Genomic DNA, 15,246 nt, shown 5'->3' on the forward strand with positions numbered 1-15,246 from the left:
CGAAAATTTTCTCTTCGACGACTCGAGACGCTACCACACAGCCTGGTCTGCGAGGATTTGTAAACAATCCGCCCATCTGCGCCGCTTTCTCTCATCCAGAAAGAAGGCCTACAAGAGCCGAGATCACTTCGCCGTAAGTCTTCCGCCGCCCTGTCCCGCTCACCCTTTCCCCTTCTTGCGCGCCTTCTCACCACATCACCCTCCATCCGCCGGGCGCTTCCAAAACAACCCCCAACAAGCCCTTCCTGCGTTGCGCGCTGCTGATCACGCGCCGTCACCACAGCCCCGAGAAGTGCATCACCCCCGTAATCTGGGCATCCTTTGTCTCTTGGCCGCTGCAAAGTCTACACACGGTACCCTTGCTTGCCGCATTTGCGAACCATTCCCTCGGTATCAGCGGGCCATCTTTCTGGCTGGCGAGGATAAAAGATGGCGGACCAACATGAGGTCGACCTTGACTCGATAATCGATCGTCTTCTCGAGGTTCGAGGCAGCCGTCCCGGCAAGCAGGTTCAGCTTCTCGAGGCCGAGATTCGCTACTTGTGCACCAAGGCTCGCGAGATCTTCATCTCTCAGCCCATACTCCTTGAGCTTGAGGCTCCCATCAAGGTAAGCAACCACACTCTGTGACTTGTCTTGGTCATCTTCGCCCCTCCCCTCGCCTTGTGTTCCCCGAGTAGCACAGACCTGCTGACGCCAACCCCTCATTCTCCAGATCTGCGGCGATATCCACGGACAATATTACGACTTGCTGCGTCTCTTCGAGTACGGTGGCTTCCCTCCCGAGGCCAACTACCTCTTCCTCGGCGACTACGTTGATCGTGGCAAGCAGTCCCTCGAGACCATCTGCCTGTTGCTTGCCTACAAGATCAAGTACCCCGAGAACTTCTTCATTCTCCGCGGCAACCACGAGTGCGCATCCATCAACCGTATCTACGGCTTCTACGATGAGTGCAAGCGCCGCTACAACATCAAGCTATGGAAGACATTTACGGACTGCTTCAACTGCCTGCCCATTGCTGCCATCATCGACGAGAAGATTTTCACCATGCACGGCGGTCTCAGCCCTGACCTGAACTCCATGGAGCAGATTCGCCGCGTCATGCGACCCACTGACGTATGTTGCACCTTGTTTCCCGTCGAGGCCAAGCCTCGGCACGTCGTGCCGGTCTTCAAAGGGGGGATAATTACTAACGTACCACCTTGCAGATTCCCGACTGCGGTCTTCTCTGCGATCTCTTGTGGTCTGATCCTGACAAGGACATCACGGGATGGAGCGAAAACGACAGAGGTGTCTCCTTCACCTTCGGCCCCGACGTTGTGTCTAGATTCCTTCAGAAGCACGATATGGACCTGATTTGCCGTGCCCACCAAGTTGTTGAAGACGGTTACGAGTTCTTCTCCAAGCGCCAGCTTGTCACTCTGTTCAGCGCACCCAACTACTGCGGAGAATTCGACAACGCGGGAGCCATGATGAGCGTTGACGAGAGTCTGCTCTGCTCGTTCCAGGTCAGCACTTATGCTTTTGGTTATCGGTGGCTCGCTCGCCTTACTGACACTCTTTGCCCATCGCAGATCCTGAAACCCGCTGAGAAGAAACAAAAGTACGTCCCTGGTGGTCTCGGAGGCAACAGCCGACCTGTCACGTCTCCCCGGAAGTCCGCTTCCAAGTGAATTTTTTTTTAAAGAGTTTATGCGAACATGCACGTCTTTCTAGGTTCGGCCGTCGTTAATTGCCTCTTCGCCCATCTCGACCATCCGACTTCTTCGTCCATCGACGCGGGTCTCTCGCCCCCGCACTCCCGCACTCCCGTCCTCCCGCTTTCTAGACTCAAGGGTCTCCCTCCGTCAACTCTTCAACCCGTCCGATTCTTCCCGAGCCCACCCACCCGACTACAATCCGCGCAAACTGTTCACGATTACGGCTGTCTGGTAGCTGAAGATAAAACACACAAAAACACTGGAATTTGCAATGGCTCTCACAACGTTTCACGTGTCTCTGTGCGAAAATCCTTGGTGGACATGAACTCACCTGGGGTCTAAAAACATGAGTGATTTTGCACGCAATGACGCACAAGACAAGACTCGATATTCTGTTAATGCGGTGTCGGCTCTTGTCATCGTTCGCCGGCTCTGCCAGAGAGGCGCGGCCACAGGACTGTACCCTAGCCAACTTGTCTACGTGCCAGTTGGCAATGTCCACCGCGGCCACGGGGTCGACATGACATTGAACTGCCATTCTCGTGTTATCGCCCGCAGATGCCTCTCTCAGAGTCTCAGACTGGAGATCGTTGCATCACGCCCCCCCTTGAGGCCGTGTCTCACTCAGCTAAACCGTCGTGGCACATGTATGACTATAATTTCGACTCGAACAGGAGAGGACCAAGCCGCGGGGTTGGCATACTGGTTCGTGGAGGAGGACTTGGGGAGGCACCGCATCGGCTGGGTAACAGAGCCCCTTGATGGGTATTGGGCGACTCTTCCAACTTCTCTTTGCTTGTACTTTTTCACCATTGATTTCTTTTTCTTCTTCTTCTTCTTGTTACGCTGGAGAGGCATCTGGTCGGCCAACGGAGGCTGGTACCGAGACATTAATTCAGGGGATCGCCGCTTACTGCGATTCTGGAATGAGGGATCTGGTGTCTTGGCCCGAGTTGGGCGGTCTTTGTACACAAGGCGTTGGCGTGGACTCGACCTGGCCAGGCTTGTTCAGGTCCTGGCTGAATGCTGCGGGAAAAGGATGATACTGCGGCCAGTGATTGCAATGAAAAGCCTACACTTTCGACATCGACTTGGACGTTGGAATTTTGAACTGCGTATAACACTGCTAAACTGGACTGCGGCCGCGTAGTTAGACCCCTCAAGCCGTCACACATAAGTATGAGTGAGTGAGTGAGTGTGTGTGTGTGTGTGTGTGTGTGTGTGTGTGTGTCTACGCGAGCTCGTGAGGCATGTATGCCGGCCGCCTCATTAAACCCCAGGTACCATGTATACGTCCCCGTCCCGTCCCCTTCCCAGGTCCCGCATCGTTGGTGCGCCATTCAACATTCCAAAGGATCTTGTCCCCCTCCAACCGGGGCGATCACTAGACAACGACAGGGGGGAGGAATGCATGCTCGCCCGCGGCCGGTCGGTCGGTCGCACGGCCTCAGGCCACGCGCGGCTGGTCCCGCAAGGACTACACCACCCCCCGGCCAGCCAGACTGGCAGGGGATGGGCTCAGGCACAGTCCTCGCACTTGTCCTTGTTATCCTCCGCCGGCGGCTGTTCCTCTCGCCCGCCAGGCCTCTGGCCAGCGGGCGAGATCTCGGCCTTTGCCTGTTGTCCCGTGTTGGCGCCGGCGGCGGCGATCGCGGCGCGGGCTGCGTCGTCAAAGGGGCTCTTGTCCTCCGCGGCTGCGGCGGACTCGTCGGCCCGGTGCTTGTTCGCGGGGTGCTTCTTGAGCTGGGAGACGACGTCTGAGGCGGAGGAGGGCATTGTCACTGGAGCTGGAGCCGGCGCTGGTGCCTCAGTGGCGGCTGTCGTCGGGTCGGCCGTTGAAGCCGTCGGCTTTGCGTGCTTGCGGTCGACGTGGCCCAAGTCTCTGTCGGGCTGGATGACGTCGCGGAGACGACGTTTGAGTTCCTTGGTCTCGGGAAATCCCCCTTCGGTCTTGCGGTCCCAGAGGATCGTGGTCGAGGTCGTTGTTGCGCCGGCGGGGAGGTGGGTCAGGGTCACGGTGAAGGTGCCGCCTGTTGAGGGTTGGAGGGCGACTTCGCCGATGGAGGTGGAGAAGGTCGAGAGGAGTTCTTGGGCGAACTGAGCCGTTGTGAATGATTATTAGTGTTTCTCAGGCTTTTATATAGATCTTGGGCTAAGGGGATTTCGAGTGCGCATTATGGGGACAGGTCAATGCTATGGAAAGGCGAGGCAAGGTAAGCAGGCACATGGGGTGCAGGGCGGCTGTGAGGCTGATGAGGTCATCAGCGGCCACCTCCCGTGCAGAGGTAGGACCGGTGTCCTGTTTTGCCCAAGAAGGGAGGGGGGGAAGGGGGAAGGCGGAGGGGGCTTGGCCCAGAGCTGGGCTTGACTTGGGTAGGACTTACATATGCTGCCCGGAGCATCCACTTGCACTGCGTGCAAAACTGGATGGCGACGCGGGGCAAAGGCGTCAGTGAAGACGCCGATGCTGGCTGTGCGCTGGGAGTGGCTTCGGACATTTTTTCCAACAGCCTGTAAGTATGGTGAGTAGACCCCGCTGGAGGGCAGAGGAGGAGGAATTAAGCTAAAGGGAAACCGGTTGGTGTGCCCTGCCGCCTGTGAGTCGCTAGATTGCTCGATGCGGCTTGCGGCCCGGAGTTGGGATGTGTTCGCCCAGCGCTTGATGCGGGGGGTTCGACTTGAGCTGTTGGAGTTCGCCGTTGCCTTGCGCAGCTCAGTGTAGAAAGCTTGCCCAGATTGACTCTATGAGATGTAGATTGAACAGACGTTGGACAGGCAACCCAGTAGATGATCAAATGCTTGGGTGACGCGGTTCCGCGTTTAGTAGCTCTTAGCTTGCACAGACGGGAATGGTGGCACGATTGGTTGAGGACGGAAATCGCGCCTCATGCTCGTACTGCGTCATCGGCGGCGCCTGGTGGAAAGAGGGGGGCACGGAACGCCATCCCAGCCCAGCTCCCCCGAGATAAGGTAAGCAGGAGCTGTTGCCATGCACTAAGGCAAATCAGACATAAGCCACCAGGCTGACAAAGAAAAGCGCCGCCGGAGGAAGAAAAGGCCAGGAGACAAGAGCCGGAGCCGACCATCCCCACTTGCTGGCTCGACAGCTGGTCCCGCCCATATGCCGAGGCGTCAGGAAAAAGGAGAGGGAGGAGAGGGAGGGAAAGAGGGGGGAGCAAGAGGATGAGAGAGAGAGAGAAAACGGGCCCGCACACAAACCCCGGCTCGGTGGCAGCAAGTGGCTCGAACGCCTTGCAGCAATACACTACACCCGCAGGAATTCAGGTACGGGTGGAGTAATCAACGACGAGACCAGGGCAGGGCCATGCAGGCAAACGCAATGCGGTTGGAGGGCAGAGACAGGGTGGGAAACGCTTGTGCATAAAATGCACTAAAAAGACTGAATGAACAGGTGGGTTTTTCCCTCCTTGTTCGACGATGCGGCGTCGGTACCCGCCCGAGCCAGTGGAGAATAGCAGCTGAACAAAATCGAGACGACGCCGGTTTAGTAAATAAGTCTCCATCCGGAGGAGCACAAAAGGAGGAGGAGGATGTAAAAGTCGGAGAGTAGCAGCGGGTGGTTAAAAAAAAATTCATTTGAGAGGGCTCTCCTGCTGTCCTACGTCCAATAGTGGGTTGAAGAAAGACCTGGGACCAAGATGAGTTGACAGGCCCGATGTACCTCCAGGGAAATGAAATGTGCTCTTTACGGCTTAACCGTCCCCATTTCGCCATCCTGGGCACCGCATCTCCTCCTCTGAGATCCTCCCCCCAGTTCGTGTCTCCCAGAGCCAGACAATACAGCGAAAAGGGACACTGCATATGTCTCAGATTCCTCTCACCTGAGAACGGCCCCAAAAAAATGCCACACGAAAGCTTGTCCAGCTCGTTTTTTGTTTTTCATTGCTTCTTGGGGGCCAAACTGGTCTCGCAGTGGCCTGATGTCTTTTTTTCTGCTGCTCCCAGGTCGTCTGGCTCTTGACCGTGGCCGCCAAACATGCATCAGTCATCAGGTCACGAGTGGTCGCTACCCCCGGTCCCGCCAATGTGGCCATTGGTTGGCGGAAATGAACTGATATGGAACCACAGCAGATGCGAGTGATTTCGTGGCTCCACGGGCGCTATGCATGCCTGAGTAGGGTTTGGTGATCTGCCCTTTTGTGAAACCCTCCTCCTGGTGATTTCAAGGTCACGGATGCTGTGTCAAAGTCCCCCAATTGAGTCGTGGAAATGGCTATAGCCTCGAAATGCAATATGCGGGTTCCCGAAAGTTTCGCAGAGACCAGTGAATTGATGGATTGAAGATATTCATCCACTCGGTGCGGAATATAGTGGAAAAGGCGATAGCAGACAGGACTCAAGAAAGAGAATTGAGTACAAGACATCAAGAGAATTATTACATACTGAAGAGCTGCCCGCCAAAAAAACAAAAGCCCTGCCTCCCTGACGACGACCACCTCCTCCCCAATAACAACAGAAAAAGAACAACATAGAAGCATTATCGTAGCGGGGGGCGTTGCCTCTTTACTCTCCCGTCTCCCGCGCCTTCCTTTCACCTAGCTTGCTCGTTCCCTATTATTATTGACCCGTGTTCGCCGTCCGTTTCTTTTCGTTTTGATCCGTCGAGGAGGACAAAGGACACCCTTGTTGATGTTTTGTTGGCTGGCAACGTCGGGGCCCTTTTTCCCTTCCCAATCCTGGGGAATTTTTCTCTTCCTCTTCGACTCCGCGCTAGTCTAGGACTTTCGGGTTCCGATGATTCCACGACCGCGTAAAAATCAACGTCCTTTTTTCGGGTCTTCGAGGCAGTGGTCGCTCGCTGTTTTCGGGAGGTTGCTGTATTCCCGATGGCCCTCGGGGGTTTGGTATTCCACGCGTAAAATTGAAAAATGACAATCCGATCGGAGCGTCTCGATTGTTCCGATACCAACATCGCTAACCCATAATAAACGTTGCTTTACATCACCACACAGCATCCGCCGCTTTGTTGTGGTGCGTACGGGTCTTCGCCACGGGGGACAGCGCCCCAAACCGATGGGACCATGTAGTCTCTCGTGCTGTTGCAGTAGGCAATGATGCTAAAGTGAATCGAATTAGTCGCCGGCTCCTCCGGTCGCGATGGCCCAATGCTCAAATGCAGCACTGATTGGGACATCGACGTTGATGGTGATAAAAGGCCTACCTCTTAGAAGCATTGCTAACGGGGATCCGCTCCCTTTCGAGGTCTTCGCGCAACCGGTTGTTGAGTTCCGTCAAACGTCTCAGCTTGAGGTCGGCCATCGACTGCTTGTTCTTCTTGATCTGCGACGGGTCGCCAACATCGCGAGAGGTGTACTGAGGCATCGTTGGGTCTTGGGGGGCTGGAGACTTTGACGACGACGGTCCCGAAGACGACGCGGCAGCGACAGGGGTATCAATGGCAACGGGTTGTCGTCGTTGTTGATTGTCGTCGGAACGAGGTTGGTCGACCTGGTCCTGCGGCTGGCGAAAGGTGGAAGAAGAGGCTGTGGCGGCGGCGGCGTCGGTGGTGGTAGTGGTGTTGTGAGAAGGATGGTCCTGGTGAGAGAGCATATCGTGTCAGTTTGATTAGAGTTTCCCTCCTTTGACTCCGCTTTGGCGGTGGTTGCCGCGTTCTACCACCACCCGGTGGAACGAGCTCAATTTGGGGCGGGAGATGGGGAGTTAAATGGGCAGTCGGGGGCAAAAAAACTCACAGCTGCAAACCCGCGGGCGGGGGATTGAGAAGTGATCGAGGCCGGTTTCGATCGAAGGAATCGACAAAGGAAAGGAGCGTAGGGTGTGACTTGGATTTGGGGGAAGGATTACGGGTGTCGAGGAGTTGGGTAGGTTCGTTGCTCGGATAATAGACTTGGATTTGGGAAAGCAAAGCAAAGCAAAGGAGAGGACGGGACGGACGACGGGCGACGGGCGACGTGCGACGGGGAAAGAGTAGGGAGGGTCAGGTTGGGAATGGGATTGGATTGCGGAGCCAAGGAAGGTTCCCCTAACGCGAAAGGAAAGGGAAAGGTCAAAGGTCCAAGGTTACCTTGCGCTAGGGCCGCCTGGTGCGCCATTGAAGGGGAGGATTGCTCCGTGCCCACAGCAGCATTGCATGCACGAAGCGAGGCGAAGCGAGCACCTTTGCCAGCTGTACCCAGGCGGGAGGTGTATGCACTCGGGCAAGCTCGCCCTGCACAGGCTGTTTGCTGCTATGAAAGGTACATGTGTACCTGCCGGCAAGGGGTGGGCGGCGGGGATCTTTGCTGGGGTTCCTGTCGCCTCGCAGAGAGGGAAATTTTATGAAGCGGTCCTCCATGCACGGACCCGTCCCGGTCCAGGCCAGCTTTGGCGGTATTGGCTGGAGAAGGACCCGGAGCGGGCAATCTCCCAAATTTGGGTTTTCCCCTAGGTGGCCGACACCCCGGTTTCCGACACAGAATCGGATATAGGCATTGGAAGACTCGGCGTCTTAATGAAACCAAATCGCAGCTTGTGGTCGTGATGGCGGGGGCGTGAATCAACATATTGAGCATCATGTGGCGAAATGAACATCCCTTTCTCCATGCCATGTATCAAATCCCGGCATTTCGATCTGACTTTGAGTCTGCGTTGCCGACTTTACTGAGCCTATGGCTCTATCATGCGGCACTCTGCCTCCGGCTCGCCTCGGATGCCGTCACACATTCATGAGGGTTGCTGTGGGACAGGGCATCAATGAGATTTATCGCATCGAGACGTACCTCCAAACAAGCACTCAGCAATGATGTTTCCGGCCAAGCTGACAGACCATCGATCTTGGGCAGACAAAGAGCGGGGGACTGCCGGGGGGCTAGTTCAAGGAAATGTGCCCTCGGGAGATGGCGCAATGCTCTATAACGTCAAGATGCATATAAGATATGCCGATTTTACATCGGTCCTTTTCTCGCCTTGTCCTACGTACAGTATTCGCTAATTGCCCATCTTTGAGCTTCCGTGGAAGTCTAAATTGCACTCTTCCCCTCTAGGTGCAGACGTCCCCTGCAAAGAAACGAGGAGACTTGAATACAGCTCGCCCTTGTGAATATGTCTTTCTACTGAAATGTATGTGAACTCGCACACTCTGTTTCCGGATTCGATGGGGAGTAACGGCAATAGGCTTCGTCCACCTTCGGGTTTAGTGTAAGCTCAAAAAGTATTTGGGCCAGAAACCGACAAGGCTGTCAAGTCGGCCTGGTGATCGGGGAAAGGGCCTATCAAGTGAAGAGGGAGAAGGCTATTTAGCCAAGACACGCAAGCTGAACGGCGATGTTCACTCGAATCGGAGACCGTCCCAAAGTATATCGGCGACCTCCCTTCGTTCTTATTGCTTGATAGTTCATGACTTTCACTTTCACTTCCCGTCACTAACCCACCCTCTAAGTAGGTAGGTATTTTGGGACGAAAGCCCCATCAGTCAGCCTCGGCTGACATAATAATATATCACGTGACCATTTGTTTCGTGCAATGCACGGACTGCTAGCCCCTCAGGACTCGCATAGCGGCCACACACGAAATTGAAAAATTCATCTTGCGTGTATATCGCCTCTATTCCGCAACGCCAAAGCAACTCGAGCGACAGCCAAGTCGATATCTCGCTCGCACCAAAAGGCTTGCGCTGCAACTTCTCACATCAGAGACCCTCTCGAGAATACGATTTTCCCGCAGAGGAGGTTGCCCATCATGGTGAGTCCTACTTGTTCCTCTATCCATCCCACTCACTGTCCAAAAAAATTCCCGCCCATTTTTGACGCTACCCCTCTCTCTCGCCTTGCTGCCACGAGGCGTCATCTTGCTCGCGATCAGTGTGGACAAAAGTACTGACAATGGACTGCAGCCTCCTCCACCTCACCAAAAGCCCGAGAATGTCCTGAAGCGCGCCCACGAGCTCATCGGCGTCAACCAGGTTCCGGCCGCCCTGACACTCTTGCACGAGCACATCACCTCCAAGAGAAGCCGAAATGTTCCTATTGCGTCGCTGGAGCCCGTAATGCTCCTGTTGGTCGAGCTTTCCGTCGAACAGAAGAAGGGAAAGCTGGCCAAGGATGCCTTGTACCAGTACAAGAACATCAGCCAGAACACCAACGTCGCCACCATCGAGGTACGCCATCCCGCCGTCGCGGATATTGGTTGGGGTAACTGTCGCTAACAAGGGTATGAACAGTTGGTTCTTAAGAAGTTCATTGAGCTCGCCGCCGAGAAGGTCACCGCCGCTCAGCAGAAGGCCGACGAGGTCCAGTCCAGCATCGAGGCTACCACCTCCACCTCCAACATCGACGATTTGGAGGCCAGCGAAACCCCCGAGTCTATCCTCCTCGCCACTGTCTCCGGCGAGCAGTCCCGCGACCGCACCGACCGTGCCATCGTCACCCCGTGGCTCAAGTTCTTGTGGGAGGCCTACCGTACCGTCCTCGACATTCTCCGCAACAATGCCCGTCTCGAGGTCCTCTACCAGAGCACGGCCATGCAGGCCTTCGACTTCTGCCTGAAGTACACGAGAAAGACCGAGTTCCGCAGACTGTGCGAGCTGCTCCGCAACCATGTCCAGACCGCCGCCAAGTACTCGTCGCAGATGCACGCCATCAACCTGAGCGACCCCGATACTCTGCAGCGACACCTGGAGACTCGTTTCCAACAGCTCAACGTCGCTGTCGAGTTGGAGCTCTGGCAGGAGGCCTTCCGCTCCGTCGAGGACATCCACACCCTGCTCAACCTCAGCAAGCGCCCTCCCAAGAACATTATGATGGCCAACTACTACGAGAAGCTCACTCGTATCTTCCTCGTCGGCGAGAACTACCTCTTCCACGCCGCCGCCTGGTCCCGATACTACACTCTCCTGCGCCAGTCTGCTGCCGTCGTTGCCAGTGGACAGGGCAAGAAGGCCGATAACCCCCCGGCTACCGAGGGCGACCTCCAGAAGGCTGCCTCCTTTGTGTTGCTGTCTGCTCTGGCCATCCCTGTCATTAGCACCACCCGCTCCCGCGGTGCCATGGTCGACTTTGACGAGTCGAGGAAGAACAAGAACGCCCGCCTTACCCACCTTCTGGGCATGGCCCAGGCCCCTACCCGTGCCGGCCTCTTCCGTGACGCTCTTGGCAAGCAGCTCCTGAAGCGCGCTCGCCCTGAGATCCGCGACCTCTACAACATCCTCGAGGTCGACTTCCACCCTCTCTCCATTTGCCAGAAGATCTCCCCCATTCTGACCAAGATCGGCGCCGACGCCGACATGGAGAAGTACATCCTTCCTCTCCAGCAGGTCATCCTCACCAGACTGTTCCAGCAGCTGTCGCAAGTGTACGAGACTGTTGACCTGAGCTTCGTTGAGCGCCTCGCCGAGTTCCCCGAGCCCTTCCAGGTCACTCGCGGCACCATTGAGAAGTTCATCATGAACGGCAACAAGAAGGGTGACTTGGCCATCCGTATGGACCACGCCACCGGTGTCCTCAGCTTCGACAACGACGTCTTCTCGTCCGCCAAGGCTGCCCACGCTGGATCCTCCGCCGGTTCCGCCGAGGCCGATGGCAGCTCCGTCCAGCGTCTCCAGAGCACTCCTTCTGAGATTGTCCGCTCTCAACTCACCCGCCTTGTCAAGTCCCTCCACTCTACTTGCTTCTACATCGACCCCAGCTACAACAAGTCCCTTATCGACGCCAAGGAAGCCGCCCTGGCGCGCGCCCGTGCTGGTGCCGAGCAAGAGCACCACGATATCCTCGCGAGAAAGGACATCATTCAGAAGCGCAAGGACGAGGCGTCCGAGGCACTGGCTCGTAAGGAGAGAGAGAACGCCCGCCAGAAGCGTCTCCGTGAGCAGCTGCTCCAGGAGGCCGAGGACAAGCGCCTCGCTGCTGAGCAGAAGGAGCGCGAGGAGAAGCGCATGAAGGCTGAGCGTGACCGCGTTCGCAAGGAGGAGTTGAAGAAGCAGATTGCCGACCTCAAGATTGGCAACAAGACCATCGACCTGGACTTGGAGAACCTGGACAACCTTGACTCCAGCGCTATCCACGCCATCAAGTTGGAGCAGCTCAAGCGTGAGAAGAACGACGTCAACGAGAAGCTCCGCATCGTCTGGAAGCGTATCGACCACTTGGAGCGTGCCTTCAGAAAGGAGGAGTCCAAGAAGCTGGGAGAGGACTACCAGAAGCAAATCGAGAAGGACCGCGCCACGTACGATGCCGTCAAGAAGCAGACGTTGAAGGAGTCCGAGATCAAGCACAAGGAGAGCGTCGAGCTGAAGCACCGCCTCACCCGCCTGATGCCCGAGTACGAGTCTTTCCGCTCCAACCTCCACGAGCGTCGCCGCGACGAGTTCGAGAAGCGCCGCAGAGACGCAGAGAGGGAGCTGGAGAAGCAGATCGCTGGCCGCAAGAAGGAGTACCGCGAGCGCAAGCTGCGCGAGAAGCGCGAGCGCGAGGAGCAGGAGAGAGTCCTGCGCGAGGCCGAGGAGCGTGCCGCCAAGGAGAAGGAGGAGCAGGAGAGACGTGCCGAGGCCAAGAGAGCCGAGATGCAGCGCCTCAAGGAGCAACGCGAGCAGGAGCGCCAGGAGGGTCTGGAGAAGGCCGCTCTCCAGGCGAGACGCGAGGAGGAGGCTCTGGCGCGCCGCAAGGCCGAGAGAGAGTCCCTGCGGACGGCACCGCCTTCCCGCGTGCCCGAGCGTGCTGCCGAGCCCTCCAGCGAGGGACGTCGCCCGCTCAACCTGCCCGGTGCCGGCAAGTGGCGCGAGCGCGAGGCGGCCAAGCCCTCCGGCGGTTCCCCCGCTCCGGAGGAATCCGCGCCCCCTGCCCGCGCGCCCCCTCCGCGCGCAGCCCCCGTGGAGCGCACAGAGTCTGGCGACCGCCCCAGTGGCCCGCCCCGCCTCAACCTTGCTGGCAACAAGCCCAGCTGGCGTGAGCGCGAGGCCGCCAGGGTTGCTTCTGGTGGCGCCAGCGGTGCCAGCGACAGCGCACCCCCGGCCCGCGCTGCCTCCGGCGGCGTCCCCCTCAACCGGGGCAGCTCCGACCGTGAGGCTGGCTCCGGACGCGGCGAGAATGGCCGCCCGGGACCTGAGCGGACCGCCTCGCCCGCGACGCCGGCAGAGCCGCTCAAGCCGTCGGGCGCCCCCGGCAAGTGGGTTCCTCGTCACCTCCGCGACAAGGCCTAAATGTTTTGAGGCCCGGCACGGAAGTGGGGAACGAAGAGTGGTTACTGCAGTCTGCATCGGCGTTCTAGGTTAGGCAGGAAGTTGTTTTAAAAAGGATGTACTCTAGATCCCCCCGGAGGATGGTCTCCCTCCTCATCGAGGGGAGCTAGAATGGAAGTAACAGATAGCCTTTAATCGTCGATCAGGACGGGGGTGAAATGTGACATGACTTTGGCATAGCTCATGGCTGGATTTTAGCTTTGCAACCAACTTGACCCAAGACCCGTTTCATTTCAAATTTCTTATTTTAGTCTGATCCCAACGTTCACATCCTCGCTCGACTTTAACGTGTTGATCCCCATGATGAACCATATCCCGCAAAGGTTAGAAGGCAGTTGAAGTGTGGTCCCACGAAGTTGGTCCGTGAGGGCGAGTTCGACATCAGTCGTAGCTCTGGACAAAAATTCATACACGTCGTCGGCCCAGTTATATTGAATATTATCCCACGCGGGGCTAACTAAGTGAGGGTCGATCTCGGAGGATCTCACTCGATCCTCATCCAGGGGAAGGCAAGGGGGAGTTGTTTGTTTGTTGCCCAGCCGGCGGGAGCATCTCGCGGGAAATCCGAGCTGCATCGACAGATCTCGGAGAATTGGAGGCCAACGGGGCCCCGTTAGGCCTGGACACGCCCCCGCCAATACGAGGAAACGGTTGGACCTTGCCAGCAAAAAGTGGGCGGAGGTGAAGCGGAGTTGAGCATCTCGTCGGCCCTACCCTCCGCATGGCGCTTCGTTCGAGTCCCACTGGGGGAGAGGAGTCGCTCCGTCATGGATCAAGGCAGAGCAGAGCAGAGCGGCGACCTGCCGCGGGACGAAAGCGACCTGTGCACGCAAGTGTGTGTGTGGCGTCGACGGGGACCTGGAGCTGTCGAACCTCATTTCTGGGCCCCTCTCATGACTTGTGTGGTGGTCTTTTTTTCTCCTTCTTCTTCTTGCCAAGCCAACGGAGGCTCATTGACGTACGCTCAGACTCGGTAAATTTGTTCAGCTGCCCTTGGGAGGGGGGTCACTAGCGGTTTTCTCAGGTGTGCATAGCCTAGTTGCACTGGCATTGGGCCGGCGCCGTTTTCAGGTGGATAGACGCAGCTTTCTTCTCCGAACCTTTGTTTACATGAGCTGAGCAAGGAGGGAGAGGGAGAAGTAGAGGAGGCGGCGATGCGTCCCTCGCGTGCACGCAAAGGTACCCGATTCCGTTGTTGTGGCTGCGGAAGTATTCTAATAATATGCATGCAGTATCTCAGCGAGGCGCTGGGTGTTGAGCTGGCTTGCACGCTGACACTTTATCTTGGCCATGTGAACGCTATATCTTCCTTTCCAAGAGTGTAGACGTCTGCCCAAGTACTGTGGAGATTTGCAATGAATACCGGTAGAGCAGCACCTAGACGCTAATCATTTGGAATAGAGATTTTCAAACACCAGAAAAGCGCCTTGCAAAAAGACCGTGGCGACCACTGGAAGTAAGGATCGGCAACGACAATACCACGACTAGGCGAAGGCCAAGGGGACCGATGGTGGCCCTGGAATGGGGTTATCAGGCAGTGACTTGCCGATTCAGGCAATGCTGCACCACCCACAAAGGGTTCGGGGAGTCGCTGAAGAGAGCTTGGCAGTTACAGGCGGCTGTGGGAAGGCAGGCGGATAGATAGATGGCTTCGGTCGATTCCCGATTGCGACTCGGACTCCTCGTGTTGCCTCTGTCTCGCATCCCGGACGTAGGGTAACCGTCCTCGGTGGGGTTGTGACTGTGTGTTTGGGAGTCCAGCCAAGCCGCGTGAAGTTGAAAGAACTATGTCTTCCCTAACGAACGGTTGGGTTGGCAGGCCTGACAGCCCTACTAGCGGTAAACGCGCCAAGCCGGTGAGGCCGCGGATCCGTGGAGACGGGAGTGCCCTTCGTTTGGGTCGGAGATTCTCAAGCATCGGCATCTACCTGAATGCCCACCGCCCGTACAGGACCAAGAGTTGAAAATCCGGATCAGGCCGTCGTTCGCACCGACGCACCCGACCCGAGTTCCCGGGTAGGGAACACGAAGGAAAGAACATGGAATTGGAACGAGCAGATGCCAAAGCACACTTAGGGGTCTTCGTCCGAGGTTATCGGTATTCACACTCAAGCACCAGGAACGCTGCATCGACGTAGATGTTTGCCCAAGCGGGATGTATTTTTACGAGGCCCTGCATCTGCCGTTGACCTAGACTTTGAGACCGTGCCCGTGTTGTTTTTGACGGCACCAGCAAGCAAACGTGGGGCGTCACCCATGCCCCCGGTCAGTTACCTGGGGTAAAGTCAATATTACAACCTCAGTGCATGGTGCGCCGGAATGAGGCGCAGTACAGATAACTGTGCGAATGTTGA

General features: G+C 56.9%; 4 protein-coding genes across 4 annotated transcripts; 2 read left to right on the forward strand and 2 right to left on the reverse strand.

Annotated features, from left to right (window-relative positions):
- Window positions 1-429: 429 nt before the first annotated feature.
- On the forward strand, window positions 430-1,674 carry EsH8_IV_000777 (type 1 serine/threonine-protein phosphatase catalytic subunit GLC7; the record flags this gene model as incomplete). Its single annotated transcript, XM_083265667.1, has 3 exons — window positions 430-609; window positions 716-1,117; window positions 1,210-1,674. The coding sequence occupies 3 exons, from the start codon at window positions 430-432 to the stop codon at window positions 1,672-1,674; spliced, it is 1,047 nt and encodes a 348-aa protein (XP_083124562.1).
- Window positions 1,675-3,219: 1,545 nt separating this feature from the next.
- Window positions 3,220-4,199, reverse strand: EsH8_IV_000778 (Rdx family-domain-containing protein; the record flags this gene model as incomplete). Its single annotated transcript, XM_083265668.1, has 2 exons — window positions 3,220-3,798; window positions 4,086-4,199. 2 exons carry the CDS (start codon window positions 4,197-4,199, stop codon window positions 3,220-3,222), a joined length of 693 nt encoding a protein of 230 aa, XP_083124563.1.
- Window positions 4,200-6,658: 2,459 nt separating this feature from the next.
- EsH8_IV_000779 (guanine nucleotide-binding protein subunit gamma) lies at window positions 6,659-7,272 on the reverse strand (the record flags this gene model as incomplete). Its single annotated transcript, XM_083265669.1, has 2 exons — window positions 6,659-6,779; window positions 6,884-7,272. 2 exons carry the CDS (start codon window positions 7,270-7,272, stop codon window positions 6,659-6,661), a joined length of 510 nt encoding a protein of 169 aa, XP_083124564.1.
- A 2,127-nt stretch (window positions 7,273-9,399) lies between these two features.
- On the forward strand, window positions 9,400-12,853 carry EsH8_IV_000780 (PCI domain-containing protein; the record flags this gene model as incomplete). Its single annotated transcript, XM_083265670.1, has 3 exons — window positions 9,400-9,402; window positions 9,554-9,817; window positions 9,881-12,853. The coding sequence occupies 3 exons, from the start codon at window positions 9,400-9,402 to the stop codon at window positions 12,851-12,853; spliced, it is 3,240 nt and encodes a 1,079-aa protein (XP_083124565.1).
- Between the last annotated feature and the right edge of the window lie 2,393 nt (window positions 12,854-15,246).

Source organism: Colletotrichum jinshuiense, chromosome 4, assembly GCF_051148585.1.
Source record: "Colletotrichum jinshuiense chromosome 4, complete sequence".
NCBI classification, from domain to species: domain Eukaryota; kingdom Fungi; phylum Ascomycota; class Sordariomycetes; order Glomerellales; family Glomerellaceae; genus Colletotrichum; species Colletotrichum jinshuiense.